Source organism: Colobus angolensis, unplaced genomic scaffold (genome assembly GCF_000951035.1).
Source record: "Colobus angolensis palliatus isolate OR3802 unplaced genomic scaffold, Cang.pa_1.0 Scaffold324, whole genome shotgun sequence".
Classification (NCBI taxonomy): domain Eukaryota; kingdom Metazoa; phylum Chordata; class Mammalia; order Primates; family Cercopithecidae; genus Colobus; species Colobus angolensis.
In genome coordinates, this window is record NW_012116533.1 from 2,793,893 (window position 1) to 2,818,367 (window position 24,475).

The 24,475-nt window shown below is 37.5% G+C and overlaps 1 protein-coding gene across 4 annotated transcripts in view; it reads left to right on the forward strand.

The window, feature by feature from the left end:
- The window catches only part of PAK3 (p21 protein (Cdc42/Rac)-activated kinase 3), a 285,967-nt gene that overhangs the window by 204,627 nt on the left and 56,865 nt on the right, over positions 1-24,475 (forward strand). For 3 of the 4 annotated variants that reach the window (XM_011951690.1, XM_011951689.1, XM_011951688.1), the window contains 4 exons: positions 3,667-3,820; positions 8,371-8,408; positions 17,355-17,486; positions 18,004-18,169. In XM_011951690.1, coding sequence (XP_011807080.1) covers positions 3,667-3,820; positions 8,371-8,408; positions 17,355-17,486; positions 18,004-18,169 — 490 coding nt within the window. Of the gene's footprint in view, positions 1-789; positions 853-2,447; positions 2,493-3,666; positions 3,821-8,370; positions 8,409-17,354; positions 17,487-18,003; positions 18,170-24,475 lie in introns of all 4 variants that reach the window. The other variant, XM_011951687.1, reaches the window with a different exon arrangement.

Here is a 24,475-nt window from a genome sequence, read left to right on the forward strand (position 1 = left end):
CACCACCATCTTGCTAACTGCAGCACCAGTCATTTTCATTTTGCTGTCAATTAGGACCCAAAGAACCCAAAGTGATAGGCTATCTTTCCAATGATGAAAAACAGTTGGATACAGCCAAACCATAGGAACCAAATACCCCTCTCCCCACTAAAAATATCCCCAATTTGAAATAAGGTAGCTGTTTGGAAATATTCCATTGTTATGAATCCATTGAATATATAGATAGACATAGGCTAAATTTGGTAAACGGAAGTACTTTATTGTCATCTTGATGATCTTTTGTAACTACTTGTTCATACATTATTTTTAAAGATGCCAAATTCTGCCCTTTTTGGTACTTTTTTAACCTGTGATTTACATTTACTATATTATTATGTTTATTAAATTTAAACATGCCAAATTATGAAAAACTTTTAAAAAAGTGTTTTTATTGGTAGAGTTTAGAATTGGGTCCTAATTGTCAATGCACCACTAATTTATTGCGTGTTGGGAGGGGATCATATTGTTAAGTTTGATTATCGTGGTGGTTTAGGTTGAATTTTGTGCAATTTGCTGAACTATCTAATCCAGTTGTCTTACAAGGGCTTGTTATTTTGAATATTTGGACACTGATTTGCTGTGTTGCTTGGTGATTGCTCTCTGGCTAATTGGCCCATACGACCTTGTTTGTATACCTGGTCATACACTTGGACCCTGAAGCTAAACATAGGTTGGGAGGTGAGACTTTTGGTATTCAATGATTACAGGTCCTTACCCTTTATATTGCCATTTTTGTCCCAAATACTTCAGAACTCCCCTTTCCAGACCTCTAGACCTGTGATGGTCGCTTCAAGTCAATCAGAGGGAAAAATGGTATGAGTGATATAAATTATCATTTCTTATGGTAAGATAAATGCTTGGCCTGTTATATCATGCTGCCATTCTCCTGGGCTACACTGGACAACCCCCAGCTTGATGTACTTCTAGTTGGTATCATATACACAGTCAGGCATTGATATGTGCTCCTGCTTCTGATGCTCAAACTCCTAGGTCTTCATTAGCTGTCTGACTTTTGGGATTAGTTTCTCAATGTGGCATAATGAGATGGCTTTATGACTATGTGCCTTTGTGGCATACATTCAAACTTGAATGTCAGGTTTTATTGATAATTGGGTTTGTCTCAACTTAGAAAAAAGAAATGTCAGCAGTGTAGTCAAAATTATGTCAGCAGTGTAGTCATATGGTAAGTATAGTTGTTTGGAGGATTTTTTGCTATTGACAGCACATTTTCCTGCTGTCTAGTGATCATAAGACTACCACAAAAGCTTAGAAGTGCCATGGGAATGTATAATAACTGCAAATATTCTAATGACTATAGTAATGATTATGCCAGTAACGTCTGCTCTAGTGCTTATGTGCAATGCATACCTCAATTTGTAACACTTAATAACTCCTTTGGCCATTACGGTATTAACCAAATGCTATTAATTGCACTTAGAATCAGAACTGGGATAATGCATGGGCTCCTGAGTTCAAATTTTTGGCTTAAGGCTTTAGCATCTAGCCGCGTGAAAAATGCATGTAAAAGTGTCATTTCACTGTGCTTGGAGTAACCCCAAATACAAGGAATCAAGGACGTATATCCAAAATCAAGCCAGTTGGGTCAAGCATGTTTCTGTAGCATTTGAGAGATCTTTATTTAGGCAAAGCTATTACCTTATATCTTGTCTTATTTTGTGGGAAGTGGGATTTTAGAACTGCAGTACTAAAATGGAAATTATATATATATGGTTTGAAATGGAATGGTTTCCCTTTCCCTAGTCTAAATATCTAAGAAACTTAAAATATAGAGTCTGGTTGTGTGGGAATGTTCTTTATCTAGTTTTCTCTAAGCCAGCCATGACTTTAGCTACAAAGTGAAAAAGAATCACATCAATGAGAGTAAAATTCAGTGTTTCCATACAGCCATCCTTTGAATTTTAGCCACATACACACTTTTGAAACTAAAATTGGTTAACCAGAATTGGGAACTGAAATTTGTAAGTTTATCACATGGCCATTGGCTACCTGTGATCACCCAATTATAAAAACAACTTACAAACTATTATCAAAGCTTTTCATGATGCCATCCTTCTTGCCTCCAAATTCATATTTCTACCTTTTAATAATTTCTCCAATCATTTAATGGTAATTCTTATTAATACATATTTATGGAGGAAGCATCTTGCCAAAAGTGGGATTATACATCCAAACTTTGGAACATTGTCATTTTCTCTGTTCTCTTAAATCTGTTGTCCTGTAGCCTGTCCTGTCCCTGATTTAGTTAAAACCTCCCTATTTTCATAACCGCCCCACTTTAGAAGGGACTCCCCCCATTCAGACCCATTGATTTCATCTCCTCCCACCTTCTAAGTTGTCCCACATTCTGTTTTAACTTTCTTTTCTTTCTTTATTTACGTCCATTACAGCCAGATCTCTATGGCTCACAGATGTGCCCAGGGAAGCTCCCAGAGGTGCGTCACAGGCCCAAAAGAAGCTTGCATCAAAGTGCTTCTTTGAGATGTCATAGCACTGCAGCAGCAGGTTCATGTGTGTGCAGTAGAGTTGTTGCTTGGCTTATCTCACTTTTTTTGTTGTCATTCCCAAACTCTGGAGGCCCACGTCACACATTGTTTTGCCGAGACTTCATAGGACAAAGCCACATAAATTGTGTCTGGATGCACTTCAGGAATAGTATGTCTGTTTCTCTCTCCAAGTTTCTCTTGGAGGTTGGATAATTATGAAATTGAGACTTCTGTAGGCTGAACATGTAGGAAAGAATGTTGAATGCTCAATGCAAAGCTAACCTCTAATTTTTGCAATTCTCCTTGGTTATATTTCCAAATACTCCCTCCTCTCTGCTCTAAATGCTTCAGATTATTATAAATTCTCACAAGGCTTTGGCGTGGTTTTCATAGTCCCCAGGTTCTATGTGGCCTAAAAATGAAGTGAGGAGGAAGAGAGAGAGAGAGGAGAGGAGAAGGAGAGCATGCCCTGGAGAAAGCTGCAGGGAAAATGCCCAAAGCAGCATTAATGTTACTGTTTAGCATCTCAGTGGTTCTTGCTCCTCCACAATTCTATTTTTTTCTCCTACTGACCTGACTTTATAGTAAAGCTCTAGACCCAAAAAATTACATTTTGTAATCACGAAGTATAACCTGACCAAGGGTGATCCTTTCCTTTTATTCTAAAATATATTCTGATTACAACATGACCAGAAACAGCTTATGTTATTCCAGTCATAAAACCCATTGATCTGCACTTTACTATGCTGTGCACAAATTTAGAGAAGTCTTGCTATGTCTGCCCTGAGTCGCCAGAAAAAAAATAAGCTAAGCCGTAAACATCATTTCATGGATGAGCAGAGTCAATATGGAGGTGATTTTCATGCGCTTTTTTTTTTTTTATCACAGTCATACTCCCACCCACCCTTTTTAAGTTGGATCCTAGTTTTACCTATGTGTTTTAATTAGAGAAGAGAATGATTGCATTATTAAGTTACTAACTTTAAATCTAGAATGTAACTTCAGTTTCCCAAGTGTAATCCTACAGGTAGCATGGGCTTCTTGGTGAAGAACTTTACTGGAACATAAAAGTGCTGCTGCAGAATGTTCTGAGCCACCATTCTTTCCCTTTGGTTGTCCACAGGGAATTCCCGAGCAATGGGCACGATTACTCCAAACCTCCAACATAACAAAATTGGAACAGAAGAAGAACCCCCAAGCTGTTCTAGATGTTCTCAAATTCTACGATTCCAAAGAAACAGTCAACAACCAGAAATACATGAGCTTTACATCAGGAGGTAAGAGGAAGTCTGTGGTATCAAAGGTGAAAAAGTAATTTCAATCTCAGAGCGTCATGTTGAGAACAAAATGTCTGTGGGACATTTGAAGTCAGTTCTAGTACCTTCTTCAAATGGCATCAACATAAGGAAACCAATAAATGAGTCGGAATTTGAGGTTGATGTTAAGTTATATAACTCAAGTATTTTTAGGATCAAAATAAGGTAATTATTTAGTGAAGTAGTAGTTGTGAGCTTGAATTGGTAGTGACAATTGTTGTCTCTTTACTGTCATAAAGACACTCAGTCATTTATCGGGCTTTGTGATATGTTCATTAAGTAAGAGTTGTATGCATGAAACCATGGTCTCTTGAAATTTATTTTGTCCCTTAGATTCGTTGATTTGCAGCATGATGACACAGCACATGTTTTGTTTGGTGTCAGGTTATTTTGATAAGACTCCCAAATCAGACCGAAAAGAGAAAACTATATCTCACTATGTTTAGAAATTGAAATATCCATGTTATTGCCAAATCTTGACCTCATTTGCTAGTGTGTAGATTTAGTCTTTGTTTGGAGCTTTGATGTTCAAATTTGCACTATAAGTAACTGTACTGGTCCATTTTCATGCTGCTGGTAAAGACATGTCCAAGACTGGGAAGAAAAAGAGGTTTAATTGGACTTACAGTTCCACATGACTGGGGAGACCTCAGAATCATGGTGGGAAGTGAAAGACACTTCTTACATGACAGCAGCAAGAGAATATGAGAAGGAAAAAAAAGTGAAGAACCCCAATAAACCCATCAGATCTCATGAGACTTATTCAGTTTCATGAAAATATCATGGGAAAGACCAGCCCTCATGATTCAATTACTTCTCCCTGGGTCCCTCCCACAACATGTGGGAATTCTGGGATATACAATTCAAGTTGAGATTTGGGTGGGGACACAGCCAAACCATATCATTTCGCCTCTGGCCCCTCCAAATCTCATGCCCTCACATTTCAAAACCAATCATGCCTTCCCAACAGTCCCCCAAAGTCTTAACTCATTTCAGCATTAACCCAAAAGTCCACAGTCCAAAGTCTCATCTTAGACAAAGCAAGTCCCTTTTGCCTATGAGCCTGTAAAATCAAAAGCAAGCTCGTTACTTCCTAGATACAATAGGGGTACAGGCATTTGGTGAATACAGCCATTCCAAATGGGAGAAATTGGCAAAAACAAAGGGATTACAGGGCCCATGCAAGTCCAAAATCCAGCGGGGCAGTCAAATCTTAAAGCTCCAAAACGATCTCCTTTGACTCCAGGTCTGACATCTAGGTCATGCTGATGCAAGTGGTAGATTCCCATGGTCTTGGGCAGCTCCACCCCTGTGACTTTGCAGGTTCCAGCCTCCCTCCCAGCTGCTTTCACAGGGTGCTGTTGAGTGTCTGCAGCTTTTTCCAGGTGCATGGTGTAAGCTGTCAGTGAATCTACCATTCTGGGGTCTGGAAGATGGTGGCCCTCTTCTCACAGCTCCACTAGGCAGTGCCCTAGTAGGGACTCTCTGTGTGGGCTCTGACCCCATATTTCCCTTTCGCACTGCCCTAGCAGAGGTTCTCCATGAGGGCCCCAACCCTGCAGTAAACTTTTGCCTGAGCATCCAGGCATTTCCATACATCTTCTGAAATCTAGGTGTGTGTTCCCAAACCTCAATTCTTGACTTCTGTGCATGTGCAGGCTCAACATCACGTGGAAGCTGCCAAGGCTTGGGGATTTCACCCTCTGAAATCACAGCCTGAGCTGTATGTTGGCCCCTTTCAGATAAAGCTGGATTAGCTGGGACACAGGGCACCAAGCCCCTAAGCTGTACACAGTACAGGGACCCTGGAGCTGGCCCACAAACCACTTTTTCCTCCTGGGCCTATGGGCCTGTATTGGAAGGGGCTGCCGTGAAGTTCTCTGACATGGCCTGGAGACATTTTCCCCATGGTCTTGGGGATTAACATTAGGCTCCTTGCTACTTATGCAAATTTCTGCAGCCGGCTTGAATTTCTTCCCAGAAAATGAGTTTTTATTTTCTATCACATAGTCGGGCTGTACATTTTCCAAACTTTTATGCTCTGTTTCCCTTATAAAACTGAATGCCTTTAACAGTACCCAAGTTACTTCTTGAATGCTTTGCTACTTAGAAATTTATTCCACCAGATACCCTAAATCATCTCTCTCAAGTTCAAAGTTCCACAAATCTCTAGGGCAGGGGCAAAATGCCTCCAGTGTCTTTGCTAAAACATAACAAGAGTCACCTTTGCTCCAGTTCCCAAAAGTTCCTCATCTCCATCTGACACTACCTCAGCCTGAATTTTATTGTCCATCTTACTATCAGCATTTTGGACAGTCATTCAACAAATCTCTATGAAGTTCCAAATTCCCCACATTTTTCTGTCTTCTTCTGAGCCCTTTCAAACTGTTCCAATCTCTGCCTGTTACCCAGTTCCAAAGTCACTTCCACATTATTGGGTATCTTTTTAGCAATGCCCCACTCTACTGGTACCAATTTACTGTATTAGTCCATTTTCATGCTGCTGATAAAGACATACCTAAGACTGGGAATAAAAAGAAGTTTAATTGGACTTACAGTTCCACATGGCTGGGAAGGCCTCAGAATCATGGTGGGAGGCAAAAGGCATTTCTTACATGGCAGCAGCAAGAGAAAATGAGAAAGAATCAAAAGCAGAAACCCGTGATAAACCCATCAGATCTTGTGAGACTTATTCACTATCACGAGAGTAGCATGGGAAAGACCGGCCCCCATGATTCAATTACCTCCCACTGGGTCCCTCCCACAACACTTGGGAATTCTGGGAGATAGAATTCAAGTTGAGATTTGGGTGGGAACACAGGCAAGCCATATCAGCAACTGAAATATATATACCAAATAATACTTTCACATTTTGAGATGGATGATTTGAGTTCTCTCTCTACAATAATTTATTAACTTATTATTTAACATCTAAAGAATGAAGGGAATATTATCATTAGTACTCCAGCTATAAAGAGCCCCTACCTCTTGGCACAGGATTTAGTATAAGCAGGCTTTAAGTTTCTTTGAGAATGATCCAAGGACACCCTTGGAAGGGGAAGAGTGTCTGATTTGGCCATATCAAATATCAAAGCCCAAACTGCTAAACTGGACTTTCTTAAAATGAGAAGATTGCTTAACTGCTGTTATTCAGTGTTGACAACCTAAAAAGAAAGCCATCAAGGAAAACTGTTTACTGTATTTAAGCTTCCACATAGAATAAAATATCTAAGAGATCCTGGTGACATATCAAAAAATGTTTCATGTGAGAAAATCAAGAGCTGTGCTCCAAGTTAGACCCATAGGCAACCAGAACTGAAAATGTATTCAAGAAATCATTTCACTGTAACCATGAATACACTTTAGAGTATCAGAGTTTGTTCTTTACTCCAAATAGCCGTTGCTGTTTAACACTTAGTTTTATATGCCAAATTTCTCTCAACTTACAAAGATGAAATCCTGACAACTATATTAAAACTGTACAGTTGTACTGTACTGAGGGCTGAGTGTACCTCATCATAGGTTTTCTGAATGCTTTGGTATTGGGACTGACTAATTGCACAGGAGGAGAAGAGGAGGAGAAGATGGAGATAGCACAGGAAGGTGGAAAGAAGGAATGGAAAGGAGGTAGGGAGACAGGAAAGTGGGAAAAATCCTAGATATAGAGTAGTTCCCCACTTACTCATGTGGAATATGCTCTAAGACGTCCAGTGGATGCCCGGAACCATGGATAGTACTGAACCTTATGTATACCATGTTTTTTTTCTATACCTGCTTACCTATGATAAAGTTATAAATTAAGCACAGTAAGAGATAAACAACAATAACTAATAATAAAATAGAACGATTATAACAATATGCCAGCATCACTACTTTTGCTCTTTGGGGCCATTATGAAGTAAAATAAGGGGTACATGACTACAGGCACTGTGACAGCTCCACAGTTGTTCTGATAACCAAACTGGCTATTAAGTGACTAGTAGGCTGGTAGTGTAAACAGAGTGGGTACACTGGACAAAGGGATGATTCACGTTTCAGGTGGAATGGAGCAGGACAGCATGATATTTTATCATACTCAGAATGGCATGCAGTTTGAAACTCATGAATTGGTTATTTCTGCAATTTTTGATTTAATATTTTTGAATCACAGTTGACCACAGGTAGGTGAAACCACAAAAAGTGAAACTTCAGATAAGGGGGACTACTATAGACGTATAGAATCATATCAGTTAAGAGTAGGTACTCTTGTCATTCTTCCACATAAATGAGATTCACCAGAGACCTTCATTAATGTCTGTAAAATGACCTAGTAAGAATATGGTGAGGATGTAATGGTGTGAGCTATTTTAAGAAAAGCTATGTCATTAGTCATAATATCTAGTTAATACTAAATTGGAACATTTCCTTCTAGTTGAAATCATGCAGTTTTTTCATTTTTATTTTTCTGGTGTGGTCTCTGAATGAAACAGTCTTTGTGAAACAAAAGTGACCTCTCTATTCTCACTTTGCAGATAAAAGTGCACATGGATACATAGCAGCCCATCCTTCGGTAAGTGAAAAATTGAAAACTATGTCACATGTTGGGTGTTTCCAAAGATTCAAGAGAATATAACTGCATAGATCCAGGTTTTAGATATAGAGTCTTTTAAAAACAATTTTAAGGTATAATTCAGTTATATAAAATTCACCTATTTTCAGGTAAACAGTTCAATGAGTTTTGGTAAATATATATACCTGTGCTACCATCACCACAATTGAGTTTTAGAACATGTTCATCACCCTAGTAAAAGCCTTCATACTGGCTTACAGTTAACTCCACTCACCCCACCCTAGTCACAGGCAAGAACTAATATAGATTCTGCCTTTATGGATTTGGCTTTCTGGACATTTCATGTAAATGAAATAATACAGCATGTGACTTTTGGGGATTGGCTTTTTTTACTCAGTTTAATTCTTTTAAGATTAATCCAAGTTATTGTGTATATCAATAATTTGTGTTCCTTTTTATCTCTGAGTATTCCATGGTATGATTGTACCACTGTTTGTTTAACCATTCATACATTGAAGGCTCTCTAGAAAATTTTCAGTTGCTAGCTATTACAAATAAAGCTACTGGGAACATTCTTGTACAGGGTTTTTATGTGAACAATGTTTCCGTTTCTCTTACGTGTAGAACTTTGAGAATAATAATCATGTTAATAAAAATTTCTCTGAACACCTACAGTGTACACTTACAATATAAACTGTAAGATAATTTTATTTTTATAAGTACTTAATCTTTCCTACAGCCCTATTAATAAGTCTCACCATTGTCCCCATTTTACAGATGAGGAAACTGAGGTTTTGAGAAATTAAATAGCTTCTCTAAGGTTATAACAGTATAAGTTTTGTATGTCACTTGTTCCAACAAACTGAGGTACAGTGAGGGAAGTGACTTTGTCCAAAGTCACATAGATAATTTTTATCAGAGAAGTGACTAGAAAATAAGTAACCTAGTTGTTGAAAGTGCTATAGTATCTGAAAGAGTATTTGAACACATTAGACAGAAAATGATCTCAGATATTCTGATAGAAATTACTTCCTGCCTCATTTGCTTTTTTAGGGGTGAAATAATTTGCATTACTGAAAATCTCCTAACCATTTATTCAAACAGTCATGGTTGGCCAAGCTGATTCTTCTTCCTTTTATAGCAGACAAATGCCTTTGATAGTGGACAGATGTCTGCTTGACATCACCCTGGATAGCCAGTATGACACCAGTAGATCTTCTTTAGTTGTAAAGAGTAAAGGTTCTGAAATGTTATGCCAGCTTCTCAAAAATTAAAAATAGTATTAACCATATAATCTAGCTATTCCATTTCTGGGTATATACCCATAATTGAACGGAGGATCTCCAAGAGATATTTATACACCCACGTTCATTGCAGCAATATTCACCGTAGGCAAATGGTGGAAGCAACCCAAGTGTCCATCAACAGATGAAGGGGTAAACAAAAGATGGTATGTATAAACAGTAGAATATTATTAAGCCTTAAAAAGAAGACAATTCTGACATATGTTACAACATGGATGAACCAGGAGAACATTATGCTAAGTGAAATAAGCCAGTCACAAAAGGGTATATACTGTATGATTCCACATATACAAGGTACCTAGAGGAGTCAAATTCATAGAGACAGAAAGTAGAATACTAGTTGCCAGGAGCTGGGAGCAGGGGGAGTGGGGAGTTGTTTAATGGGTACAGAGTTTCAGTTTTACAAGATGAAAAGAGTTATGGAGATGAATGGCTTTGATCATTATACAACAATATCCTCAGCAGTACTGAAATGTATACCTAAAAATGGTTAAGATGATAAATTTTATGTTATATATATTTTACTACAATTAAGAACAAAATGAAAAAAGAAAGAGTGTAGGCTCTGGATGTAGGTATTTAATCTGATTTCGCTATTTACTAAGTATGTGACATTGGAAAAGTAGCTTAGCTTCTGTGAGCTTCTTTCCTCAGCTTTAAGAGGGAATAATAATAGTACTTACCTCCTAGGTCTTATGTGAATATTAAATGTGATAATGCATATAAAGTACTTAGTATAGTACCTAGCACATAATATGTATTTATTAAATGTAAACTACTATTATTTTTACATGACAAAAGAGGAAAAACTCACTCTTTTCACACGTGAAACTTGTACTTGTGCTTTGCTCAGATTCCCCAAAACAGAACAGAGTATGGCCTTCTCATCTGACTGGCCATTTCCCCTTTTCTTCCATCTTTGCCATGATAGCTTCCTGGGCCACAATGAAAACAACGTGTGAAGGGAGGCAATAGGAAAATGGGAAGGACAAAAATGACAACTCTCCATGATAACACATACTTTACCTCCTTTGATTTCATTAATATCATGCTTGTGCAATCTTGACTGGGTATTCTGGCCAAAAAAAAAAAAAAAATACTTTTTTTTTTTTAGGTTGGTCCGTTATTTGAAACACCAACTTTCTAGGATAGCCTGTGTATTGGTTTTTGTTTTCTCCTAAGATATTAACTGTTTCCTTTGAAATTGATTCTATTGGTTTTGCTTGTAGAATTAAAATGAAGTCTATATTATGGCTAAAATATTCCATTAAGTTAGAAAAAAATGATGATCTCACTGGAGATAAAACAAATAGATATTTACCTATTTAACATATATTTACCAACTGCCTCCTTATAAGCTCTAGGAAGTTTGGCTATCAGGCTGGTAGGGGAAGGTAAACATGGACATAAAGAAGTACAATACAATATGGATAGTGGCCGAGTACAGTGGCTCATGCCTGTAATCCCAGCACTGTGGGAGGTTGAGGTGGACAGATTGCTTGAGCCTAGGAGTTCAAGAGCAAACTGGGTAACATGGTAAAACCCTGTCTCTACAAATAATACAAAAATTAGCTGGGCATGTTGGTGCGCATCTGTAGTCCCAACTACTTTGGAGGCTGAGGTGGGAGGATCACTTGAGCCTTGGAGGTGGAGGCTGCAGTGAGCCTTGATTCTGTCACTGGACTCCAGCCTGAGTGACAGAGCAAAACCCTGTCTCAAAAAAAACCCCAACAATATGGATAGTATTACATGTCATAAAATATGTCGACATGCTATGAGATTTCAAAGAAAGTAGATTGCTTTAACTGGGGAGGGAAAGGGAAGCAGGCCCTTGTCTCCAAGGGCTGAAGCTTAGTGTCTGGTACCAAATAGATACTTGGTATGTATTTGTTGAATGTTAAGTTAGAAAATGCTTCATATAAAAGTTGGCATTTGAGCTAGATCTTAAAGGTCAGATGAGATTTCAATCTGTGAAGATGGGAAGGGCATTGTAAGTAAAAAGAAAAGCATAAGAAAGGGTATGTTGGTGAGTAGAGCAAGGAAACAAAGAATATGGGGTTGAATGAAGACTGAGATGCAAGAAAGGGAATCAGGAAATAAGTCTTAAAGGTTAAGGTGGAACCGAATCATACAGGCCCTTAAATGGTATTCCAAGGAATCTGGCTTTCCAGTATTCAGTGGGAAGCTTTTGAAGTGTTTTGGAGCAGGAAGGTTAAGTGATTAACACTTAGACCTTGGGAAGAGTAATCTGACAGCAAATGTCCAGAATGAATTAAAGACAAATGGTGAGACTGGATGAAGGGACACTAGTAGGGAGAATATTGCAAGCATCCAGGTAATCAGAGCCAGAAATGAGGTAGTAACAGCAGGAATGGGGAGATTACATTCAATTTCTAGAGGTATTTAGATTATTAATTGGATGTTGGAGGAAAGAGTGAGGTCAAAGATGAACGCAGGCTTAAACTGATAGCTGATGGGTAAAAAGATAATGATGCTGTCTTTCAGGAGAAGCCGATTTCTGTGGGAAGATGCTGAGTTCCTTATTGGACAGTTTGAGTTTGAAGGGCTGGCAGGACTTTGAGGTGAAGATAATGGATTGATGGCTTGATGAAGGCTAGGTTTCTATTGATTCAATGAACTGAATTGGACCCCGACATTCTATTTGAATCACTTCAGTGGGACTCAGTTCCTTAGGAATGGATAACTGCACCTTATGTTTTCCTTATAGTTTTAGAAGAGAGTATGCTTCGCAATGTGTGTGTCTTTTTGCATCATAAAAACTCCCCATAGATCTGGCTGTCTACAAAATCTAATTTAATGGGTCTGACAAACCCTTTTAGACATAGCCTGAACTGATCACAAGTTTTGCATCCTTTAGTAGCCCGGGTGAGAATTAAAACAGAAGCAATGTTGTATTCTCTAAATGTTTTAAACTTATGATTCTGTAATTAATATTGAACTCAGGGATAGATCTCATAACACCTGCTTTACTGCTTATTTGTGGTAGCTTCTTTGATATTAGTGTATTCAATTTCAAATACTGTTCAGGCCCCTACTCTTTAATTTGAGGCTAATTTTAAAATTTCATATTTTTATTGTACTGTTGAAAATAAAATGACATATTTAGAATCCTAAGTTAGTATTCCAAGTGGAAAGTAACAGCAATAATATGTCATTATTGTGTTGTCATATTGAATGTGCCATTATCTGTGCTTAGAGCAACTGGGTGTGCAGTTGACAGATTGCTCTTTTGTGATTTGCAGTACTGGTTAATTTTTTTTTAACGTAGTTTAATTGCTTTACTTCAGTGTGCATCAGAATTTCCTGGGGATTCTGTTAAATTGAGGATTCCAGGGCTCCACTTCCAGAGTAGATCTGGAGTACAAACCTAAAATCTACATTCTAAACAATCACCAAAAGTGGCCCCCAAACAACATTTTATATTGTCTAAAGCCTCTAAGTTCCTTACCTCTAAGTTCTTTGGCCTTGAAAAATTAAGCTCAGAGAAAAGGGAATTTCCTAAGGTTCTCTACTGGTGTGTACATACTCTGGCTGGTGTATTCTCTAAAGCAATGTTCCGGACTTGGAGTTGATGGGTGGACTTCAGATCTATGAACTGTTGAAGTTATATGTAAAAGCATGTGTCTACCTGTATTTTTCCGGGGAGATAGACCAAACCCTAAGAGTCTGGGACCCAACTCAGGTTAAGAACTACATTCCCAGCCAGGCGTGGTGGCTCACATCTGTAATCCCGGCACTTTGGGAGGCTGAGGCGGGTGGATCACCTGAGGTCAGGAGTTCGAGACCAGCCTGACCAACGTGGAGAAACCCCATCTCTACTAACAATACAAAATTAGCTGGGCATAATGGCGCATGCCTGTAATCCCAGCTCCTTGGGAGGCTGAGGCAGGAGAATTGCTTGAACCCAGGAGGTGGAGGTTGCAGTGAAGAGAGATCGTGCCATTGCACCCCAGCCTGGGCAACAATGGTGAAACTCCATCTCAAAAAGTAAAACAAAACAAAGAACTACATTCCCTGCCCCAATGTCTGGCAAAATTAGAGTGTCAAAAATATCTAATTTGATGACAAAAATATTCCTTACTTGTTATCCATCTATCTATATTTCTATAAGTTTAGAAGTTTTAGATACAGTAATTCTCAGCCTGGAGTGAAGAGTATGGAAACATTGCACCATTGACTCCAAAAATGATCACCAGGAAAACCTCTAAGTAAAGCTATGTTTATTAAAATTACAGTGACATAAAAGCATTACTTTGATAAAGTCTTAGTGTCTTAAGAAGGGGATGTCAGAAGGGATTATTTAGAGGGTGTTAGGGCTTAGACTGTTTAATTTTAAAGCAGGTCTTGCAAGGTGAGGAATGGGTTAACATTGTGCAGTGTTTATGATAAAATAGCTTTGTATTGGTGAATATAGCAAAGGAAGGGGCTTGAAGCAAGTTTTAGTGAGCAAGCTGTTAGTCTCGATGAGCAAATTAGTTGGTTCACGGTATCTTCTAGAAACAAGTATTTCCTAAAGTAAGAAGCTATGTTATTTTTGCTTATTTTCAGTATTGTTTAACATAAGAACATTAAAGTATGTCTGTCCGGATATTGCCTAACACAGGGAAAATAAAATATGCCCAGTCCCAGTACTGTTTACATGGTGACAGTAAAGTATGCCCGATCCCAGTATTTTTTAACACAGGGGCAGAAATTGTTAATTTCAGTTCTCAGTACCGAAGATTGGTATCCTTGGTGGATTGCTGGGGTTTTAACGCTCTCTGGCCCAACCATAATTCAAAACATACTGTCCACTCAATGCCATACATTCTTCCAAGTCAACCAACCAATATGGCAGGATAGTGTTTGGTCCAAAGTAAACAGAAATATCTGTCTTTTTCTTTTCCCACAAAACTTCAGGTTTTCTAATAGTCCCTTAAGTCTATCCTTGGAGATGGGGAATGGCTTCCATTGGAAATTGGCTGTGAAGATAGTAATGAATGTTAACAGTCAGTGAAATCTTGCAGGTGGATCTTATCTAGTGAAGTATTAAGACTTGAAATGTGTAAGCTTGCCCCTTGCCCAGCAGGCATTGACTGGTCTTTGTACCAGTTTAAGGTTTGGCCCAAGAAGACTAGACCTTGAATCATTCTTTTTGCCTCTAGGGCTGTTTTTAGAGCCTAATAGACTGTATATACTCTCACTTGTAGAGGTCACATCATGCATTGCTTTAAACATATTAAAGGGCCCCCATACTTCACTTTATATTTTTGCTATAAATTTTTGAAATTATTTTTGAAATATTAATTTTGAAATTATTTACTTACAAGTAACTTTTAAAATGTATGATTAGGTATAATTTCTTGTTAAATCATTGTAAATATTCAAGAATTATTGCTAAATATGAAAATCTAACCTACAATTTATATTTAATATAATGAAATTTCTATAAATGCTAGACATAAGAGACTAGTTAAGGTGGCATATTGTTATACTCAACAGACATTTAATTAGACATTAATTAATTTTGACTTTATAGTTTTCTTCTGGCTTTTTGGAGCTGATGATTTATTACTGATGGCAAACACTTTCATAGGCCCACGTAAAACTTATCAACCCTGGGCAAGGTTCATATTGCCTAATGGATAAAATAGCACCATTTGCCATATAAAAAAGTACTCAGCTTCCACCCTTCTACAAAGAAACAGTGATTAGGCACATTCCTGAACCCAGCTGGTATAAGATAGGGCAAAACTTTCTGGAACATAATATCAAAGCAAATTTCAATAACCCAAAGCCCATTTCTCCCTGTGCCCACTGAAGTCTCCTGAAGAATTAGTGTTTTGCAAGAAGAAAGTGATTTTTTAAAAACCTGGAAACTTAATGTCTTTAACAGATGTTGCTATCCACATAACTATACAATGTAATAGCCCAGTTGTTATGGCTAAATTGAGAATCAATATAGGTGCATAAACAAGAAAACCAATGTTCAGTAAACATACAAACTTCAATCTATATCAGGGCAATAAAATATTCTTTCAAATGCTTGTTTATAAATTCTAGGTTGTCTTTCTTCTCACAATTGATAAGTCTTTCTGGCTCCTTTCAGATGTATGATTACACCTTATTACTTCACCATATGTTTATACATGATTGTAGAAAAGACATATTGAGCTTTTAATCATGATTGAGGTCCTTTGATGTAATGGTCTATTAACAGGCTGCCTATAACTGCCTTAGGAGCTTTGTCCTCAAAGAATGAAAATTCATTGTCAGATTATGTTAGGCCAGTATACCCAGTGGCATAAACAAAAACAAAATAAATACACAAAAACAAACCAAAAACAAACAAAAAAAAACACCCATAATAGCACTGTCCAACAGAAATATAAACTATATTCATAACTTTAAATTTTCTAGTAACCACATATTAAAAAGTAAAAAATAGGTGAAATAAATTGTAATAATATATTTATTAAGCCAATATATTCAAAATATCAGCATTTCAACATATAATCAATATAAGAAATATTAATTTAACATTTTACAATTTTTTGATATTAAGTATACAATATCTGGGATGTAATTTACACTTGAAACACATCTCAATTCAGGCTGGCCACATTTTAAGTGTTCTGTAGCCTTATGTGGCTAGTTGCTATGTGGCCATATTAAACAGTGTAGACCTGAGCCATAGTTCATGGTTTTTAAACTTGAGCATGCATCAGGATCACCTGGAAGGCTTGTTATAACACAGATCACTGGGCTCCACTTCCAGAGTTTTGATTCATAGGTCTGGATGGAGCCTGAAAATTTGCATTTCTAACAAGTTCCTTAATGGTGCTAATGATGCTGATCCGGGAACCATGCTTTGAAAACCATGGCCATAGGTCTTTCAAAATCAAACTTTGGAACCATTTTACCACTGTATTAACATGAATGATCAAGAACTTTCCCTAGGTATTGTCGCTATTGTACCACAATACTGTCGTATTATTGCAGTTTATAAAACATGGAAAATCTCCATTTAACTCATGGTTAATGTTGAGCAATTATTCATGTGGATGAGTATTCTTTAGATCTTCATGTCTATTACTCTCTGAGTGCTTCTTTCCAGGAGGCTGGACAGGGAAGAGACATTTATTGGCTTGCTTGTTCTTAGAGAGTGTTTACAGAGCTATATTAATACAATATACATATGCATGCTCTGATCCTTAGGTAGAAAATAGTTCTTTTCAAGTGGACAAACTGTCAATCAGTAAATTGATAATCTTCCCAGTATAGATTCAAGGCTCTAAGAGCAATTAGTTTGATTTTTAATGTATTTCAAAAACATTGAACTTTAAAATGTTAAGTGAATAATAGTCCACTGTTTTTCAGCTCAATGAGAATTTTTTAAAAAAAATACACTTCATGGTTGTTTAAGCCATGACATGAATTTATCTCTGAATAAGTTCAGAGATTATATTCAGGTGAGCAAGTCCTGGCCACCAAATTGTTGATGATTCTGATCATTTGTGAAAGATGTAGTTTCCTCCTATCCCTACATGCTTAAATATTTTCATTTCCTTTGTTTTATTTCTGAAGAAAAACAAAACAAAGGAGTTAATACCTGATCTATAAACTTTGTTTTTGTCACAAGAGTACAAAAACAGCATCTGAGCCTCCATTGGCCCCTCCTGTGTCTGAAGAAGAAGATGAAGAGGAGGAAGAAGAAGAAGATGACAATGAGCCACCACCAGTTATCGCACCAAGACCAGAGCATACAAAATCAGTAAGTCACAAAGGACTATTTCCAAATGATTCAAAAGATGCCCTTTGGAATAGTCATAGAGTTAGAATATAGTTAATCTACTGCTACCTATTAAGCATCTTTTATGTTCCAAGAGCTAGAGTATAAAATATGACCAAGGTTTTGAGGATGCTGTTTGAGGATACAAGATTAGCACATTAAACAATTAGAGAATAATACCAAACAATACATAACTGGTAAGTAATAAAAATGTTGGAGAAGTTAAGATAAGGAAGGAAATCCATGTGAACCAGGTAGGAAGAATTACGTAAACAGAGGTCCTCAGACCACAATTAGCAAGGCATGTATAGGGACATCCAAAGTCTAGCTCCCATGATCTTTCAATGGTGTTGTACTTTCAGCTACTCAAAGTCCTTTTTTTTTCTGGTTTTTAAGAAAATACCACTTGTCTTTAAAAATTCATTGATATTACAATACATTGACTCCACACTCTTTCCTTGGCCTGCTGTTTTAATTGCAGAACTTTCTGTTTTTTTAGATCTACACTCGTTCTGTGGTTGAATCCATTGCTTCACCAGCAGCACCAAATAAAGAGGTCACACCACCCTCTGCTGAAAATGCCAATTCCAGTACTTTGTACAGGAACACAGATCGGCAAAGAAAAAAATCCAAGATGACAGATGAGGAGATCTTAGAGAAGCTAAGTGAGTACTTTTTGCCATGATTACTTTCTTCATGGGAGTGTTTCTCATAAGCCATTTAAAATGGGAATTGATCCTTTGAAAGTTTTAATCTGCTTATATGAACTCCAGACTTCCCAAAATCATGAGATGAAAAATTTGGGACTCACTGCATATGCCAGAACACTTTCTCCCTTCCACTCCTAATTTGACAGGAACTAAATATTTTTACTTGAAGGAATCAATTGAGGTGAAAATTGATAAGACAAATTAAGTAGCAAGTTTTAATATTACATCTTCAAAAGAGATAGAATAGTCTGACAAAATATGTTATGATCATAACCCAAGGGCCCTCAACTAATCAATGATGATAGATATGTTAACCTCAAAGCCCAACACAGTCAATCAAAACTTGTAACAACAAATAATATAGCTTTTTCCCTTAATTCAGGAGCATTTCTATGTGGCAGGAGAGACAGAACTAGCAAATGCTAGTAGCTTCCTTCCACAATGTCATTAGTGTGTACATACTTGTGTGTACACACTTGTTGCCCCAGTTTTAGAAAACACTTACCTTCTAGTTACTTTTCTGGGTGAAGAAGATAAAAAAAAAATGGATTATCTGCTGAAAAGTCAAAGGTTTATAAAGCATATTCATTAAACATACTGTAAAAGCACCTAACAAATTGCTAGATATCAGCAATAAGTGCCCTCCCCCTCCAACCCCAGTTTGACTAACTGCTACTCATCCTTCAAAACTCAGCTCAAAAGTTGCCTCCTCAGAAAAATGTTGCTTGTCTCTCCCAGTCCAAGTTAAGGGCGTCTCTTCCTTACCACTTTTATTGGAGCAAATATCAAACCATGTTAGTCTGACTTCTTCACTACGCTGTGAGATTCTTAAGAGCAGGGACTGTGCCCTTTTTTCCCTACATGTCCAACTCCTAGTTCATGCCTATTACATAAAGGCATACGGCAAATGCTTGTTGAGTGAATGAATGAAAAAAATAAGTAAACAAATACATCTTTACTGAGTTCCTACTTGTCTGTTCTATACAAGAAACTTTGGAGGACACAACAGAATGAAACTTTCCTGTCACCAAGAAATTTAATCTTTTTTGGAAAATATGATTTACTAGTAAGATACAATTACAGCATAAGAGAATCTCGTTTCATGTATATTTTTATTTAAAAGACCTCAGAAAAGGAAGAGAGTAATTCCCACGATAGGCCACAGGGAGGCTCTGCAGAGGTGGTGGTAGGATGATTTTGCCCTCCCAAGGACATTTAGCAATGTCTGAAGACTGTTTTTATTGTCCTGATTCAGAGATGGCTAGTAGCATCTAATGGGTAGAGGCCGAGGATGCTTCTAAACATCCTATGGTGCATAGGACAGCTACCCTCCGTCCACCTTACAGTAAAGTATTATTCAGTCCAAAATGTCAATAGTACTGAGATTGAGGCATTTGAGTTAGATGCATTTGGAAAGGCAAAGGTCGGAGTTGCAGCTGTCAGTGAGCACTCAGAACTACAATTGCTAGATTTTTGCTGACTTTACTATTTATGATTAAATATGCCACTAGCACTGATACTAACCATTTGCTGTAATAACAGCAGTAGTAATTCTCATTTATTGGGCACCTTCTGGGTGGGCCACTTTACATACATTAGCATAGTTTCACAGTAGTTCCTTGCAGCTGATCCTAATATCCTCATTTTACAGATCAGTGAATGAAAGTAAGCTTTAAAAAGCTTCACTGACCAAGTCACCAAACTAATGTGTGGCACAGCCAAAGTTTGAACTGAGACCTGTTTACCTTCAAAGCTTACACCTTTTCCATTACTTACCTACTTTGCTTCTGCATATCCCAACTGTCTATTTTTGTAAAAAGGAAGAACGAAATGAAAGAATTGCCTGGAATAATTTAAGTTCAATTATTCAGACAATTGCCACAATGTTTTTCTTTATTTTGCATATGTAGACATGACCTATGTGATTATATCAGATTTTAAAAATCCAACAGCCTTGCTTTAATAAAATGACTTGTTATTTGGTATCTGTTTCAAATCTCAATGGATGTTTTACAACAAAAATGCTTGTATAGTTTTGTTAAGTTAGTTGACAGAGAAACAAGCATGATTTTCTTGGACCAAAATCTTGTTTTGCTTGTAAACTCTAATCGTACTAGAGCTGTGTCCTTATTATTTGTTGTTTATTCTGCTCTACACTGAGCAACTTGGTGAAGAAGGGGAAGCTAATCTGATTACAGTTTAATTAAGAATTAAGTGTTTTTTTTTTTCTCTACTGGATTTCATGCTTGGGCATAGAGATAGTCATTTTCCCTCTAGCCAGCAGGCCACCTGTGACTGCCAACCTTACATTGAATTTGTAGATTTTGTCAGAGTGAACCTGCTGAGAAATGGAGCAGTGCTTCTCATGAAGCAGATCCAGTGAACTATACTCTAAAGTCCACAAAGTCAGACTTTCCTGCTCCACCATTACCCTCTCTGTGCCTTCTCTTTGCCATTACACCTTTGTCTAAGGATAACTTCAGACAAGTGACTTAACTCCTCTGAGCCTCAATTTTTAACCTGTGAAATGGAGATAAGAATCATAACTACATGTTTACAAAATTACATTTTTGTAAGAGATAAGGTCTGGCTCTGTTATCCAGGCTGGAGTACACTGGCACAATCATAGCTCACTGCAACCTTGACCTCGTGGGCTCAAACAATCCACCTCAGCCTCCCAGGTAGCTATAATCTTAAATATACGCCACCATGCCTGGCTATTTTTTTTTTTTTTATTTTTTGTACATATGGGGTCTTGCTGTGTTGCCCAGGCTGGTCTTGAACTCCTGAGCTCAAGTAGTCCTCCTGCCTCAGCTTCCCAATGTGCTGGGATTACAGGCAGGAGCCATCAAGCCTAGCCCATTACTACATTTCAAGACTCTGTCTGTAGGATGGATTTTAAGGAGCTCATCCTATAGTTAAGAGGTCAGATATTGGAGTCAGAAGGATCTGCATTTAAATCACAGAACCATTGCTATTAGCTGTGTCACTTAGGGCCAGCTATTTAAATTTTCTGGACCTCCATTTTCTCATCTAAAAAGTGGGGATAATGATAATATAAAAACCTCAGCAACAGTACCAGGCACATCATAGGGGCTCAATAAGTGGTAATTATTACTACATAAGTATAAAGCCTTAATAATATAATACAATGGGTCAAGCTTTGAAATAAGTCATCACTGGGTTTGAGTCTTAGACTTATACTAGCTGTATGTCCTTAGTCAAGTCACTTAACATCTCCGAACATCATTTTCTTCATCTGAAAGATGGAGATAATAATTGTACCTACATAATAGGGGTTGTGTGAGGACTAAATGAGTTAAAGTACATAAGACATCTAGCACAATAAACAGTAGTATAAAATTATTATTATGCTATTTTTAGAGTGAGAGCAATCATATTTTTCAGCATAAAAATGGGGTTATGGGGTCTTACAGTGTGACAGAATGATTGAAACCAGGAATAATCCCAGATGTATGATTACTGTACAGAAGTCATCAAGTATCTTGGACTCAAGGGCCCCATTGGAGCTTGGGGAAAAAGTAGAGCAGCCTGTGCTGAGAGGTAAAAAGAGAGGAAAAAGGGAAACAGGGAAGTAGAAAGATGGTCAATATCCCATACCAGAGTGGACCTCATAAGCATGATGAAGAGTAGATGGCAGCCTCTACTAAGTCATCCTCACCTTCAGTGTCAGGGGTCCGGTTACTAAGAGGTGGGGCAGCCCAGACCACAGAGCTATTCTTCATCTTCCGTGCAGATACTGATTGTGGTGGCCAGACCAAGAATCATTATTGGCTGAAATGAACAGGTCATCTTTCGGTTTTACACAGACAAATAGCCTGGGTCTGGCTTGTTCATTGTGGTCTGTCCCGATCTGTTGAAAAATAAAGAAACAAGAACAGAAAACCAAACACTGCATGTTCTCACTCATAAGTGGGAGTTGAGCAATGAGAACACATGGATACAGGGAGGGGAACATCACACACTGGCATCGGGGTGTGGGAAGCTAGGGGAGGGATAGCATTAGGAGAAATACCTAATATAGATGACGAGTTGATGGGTGCAGCAAACCACCATAGCACGTGTATACTTACGTAACAAAACTGCACGTTCTGCACATGTACCCCAAAACTTAAAGTATAATAAAAAAGGAAATGCCCACATTTTAGTGACAAATTTCAAAAGCCATTGACTGTCAGTAAAGTTGTGTAATACAGGAAATTTGCCTTCAACCTCCTTCCTCTGGGCCCCACAATCACCGACTCCTTGCCTCGCGCCTCCCTCAGTATTCCCCACTCAAAGCCTTTTTCCTAATTCACCCTCATATAGAACTGATATCAGTTTAGATAATTATTTTACTTTTTCTCAGAAATCAAAATCTTAATTATGCTAAAAGGATAATCTTTTAATGGTGGGAGTTCACCTTAGTCAGAAAATATATTGATGGGCTTTTCTGTCACTGAACTCATATCATAAATGCTATTTTCAAATATAAGTATTTAGTGTTCTTAAAACCTGTACTTTAAAATGAATAGTTTCTTTCTTATTTAGGAAGTTCTGGTAGGAAATTGTTCTGGTATTGCTTTTTTTTCTTTTGATTTTGATTTGCTGATTTTTAAAAACTTTCTCCCTATTGTGTCACAGTGTTTTTTCTCTATCATAATTTACAAAAGCAAATTATAATAACTAATGGAAAAGATCTCTTTAAAAGCTTGTTTTGTGATTGAGAATGGTAAACCAGGCCTCTAGTATACTTACCTGACATCAGTAGATGGCAGCACACACTCTGCTGTGAAGGGCAATGGGTGTGGAGACACCATTTTATTTGAATAGTAGTTAAGTTCAGAAGCGGAATCTCATCAAAATGGTTGTCTTTTGGTAATCCTCGTGAAAGGATTTATTTCCAGTTTTTTTTCCCCTGCATAACATGGAAATAAAGGTTGAATAATTTATTACCATAAAGCCACATTAACTGAACCCCACCAATTGGAATAGGTCATAATTCAGAAAGTGACTTGAGCTGAAGCTTATTTGCTTTTACTATATGGAAAAAAGTTTGCTTAGCAACTTAATAGTAAAACTTTTAGAAGACTATATATTGCTTAATAAAATTATGGCTTCAAGTGACTTTAAAATCATTTCATTAAAATAAAAAAGTCCAGGCCCTTGCCCATTAATAGCTAATTTGAATAAGGATGGCTCTCAGTTATATAGAAATCTGTTAGACAAGTTGAAAAATAAAAGGCCAACTCAGAAATTGCTAAATTGGTGGCATTCTATAGATATAGCTCAAGTAAAATATATTCTCCAACCCTTGCCTTAAACCATGGAGCATTTACAAACAGAAATAACTAATTGTATTTTACTGTAATTTGGAAAATATTCATTGAGTATTCAATATATTCTACACATGGCATTGTATGAGGAGGCACTGAAGATACAGAGATAAATAAGACATGGCTCCTTGTCCTTAAGACATAGTCTAAAAGGCGATATTAAATACCATGCACACACAAAGGAACCTATGCAGATGACTGCTTAGTGCAGAGAGTAACTCAGCACAAGTGTTACATTGTGCCCAAGACCTTAAGTGAACCAGGAAGAACTGTGGAATTCCTATCATGTATATCAGGTACATTTCTAGCCATAGATACAACATTGAATGGATGCCAGATGCTTATGGAACCCTTCAGTTCTAATTCTTGCAAGTCAAAGTTCCAAATAGATAGATATAGACATCTAATATATTAAGTACAGAGAGAGAGAGAGCAAGGGCCAGAGAGAGAGAGAAGATACAGTAGTAGCACAGAAAAGTGAAGCTGTTAATTATTCAAAGGGATCACAGAAAGCTTCCTAGAAGAGGCAACATCTAAACAAAGTTTTGAAGCATGACTGGGAACTTGCCACAGAGAAAATATGGGAAGGACATTTCAGGCAGCGAATGGCATGTAAAGAAGACTTGAAGGCATATGTCTGGGAACTCTGACTTATTCGGTGTTACTTGAATAAAGAATTGGTGGTATATGGTGACACTGGCGTTGTAGGAGAGGAAACTGAACTTTTAAGCAGGAGCTGATGGTGAGCTACCATTAGTTTGTTATGCTCAGAGCATAAAGTTCTAGTGAGGAAGTGGTAAATGATGAGAAGAGAATGAAGCAGGAGCCAGATTAGGAACCTTGCATTGCCAAGGAGTTTTGGCTTTCATCTGTAGGTGTTAGGGAGCTATCAAGTAATCCTGAACCAGAGAATCACATCATCAGG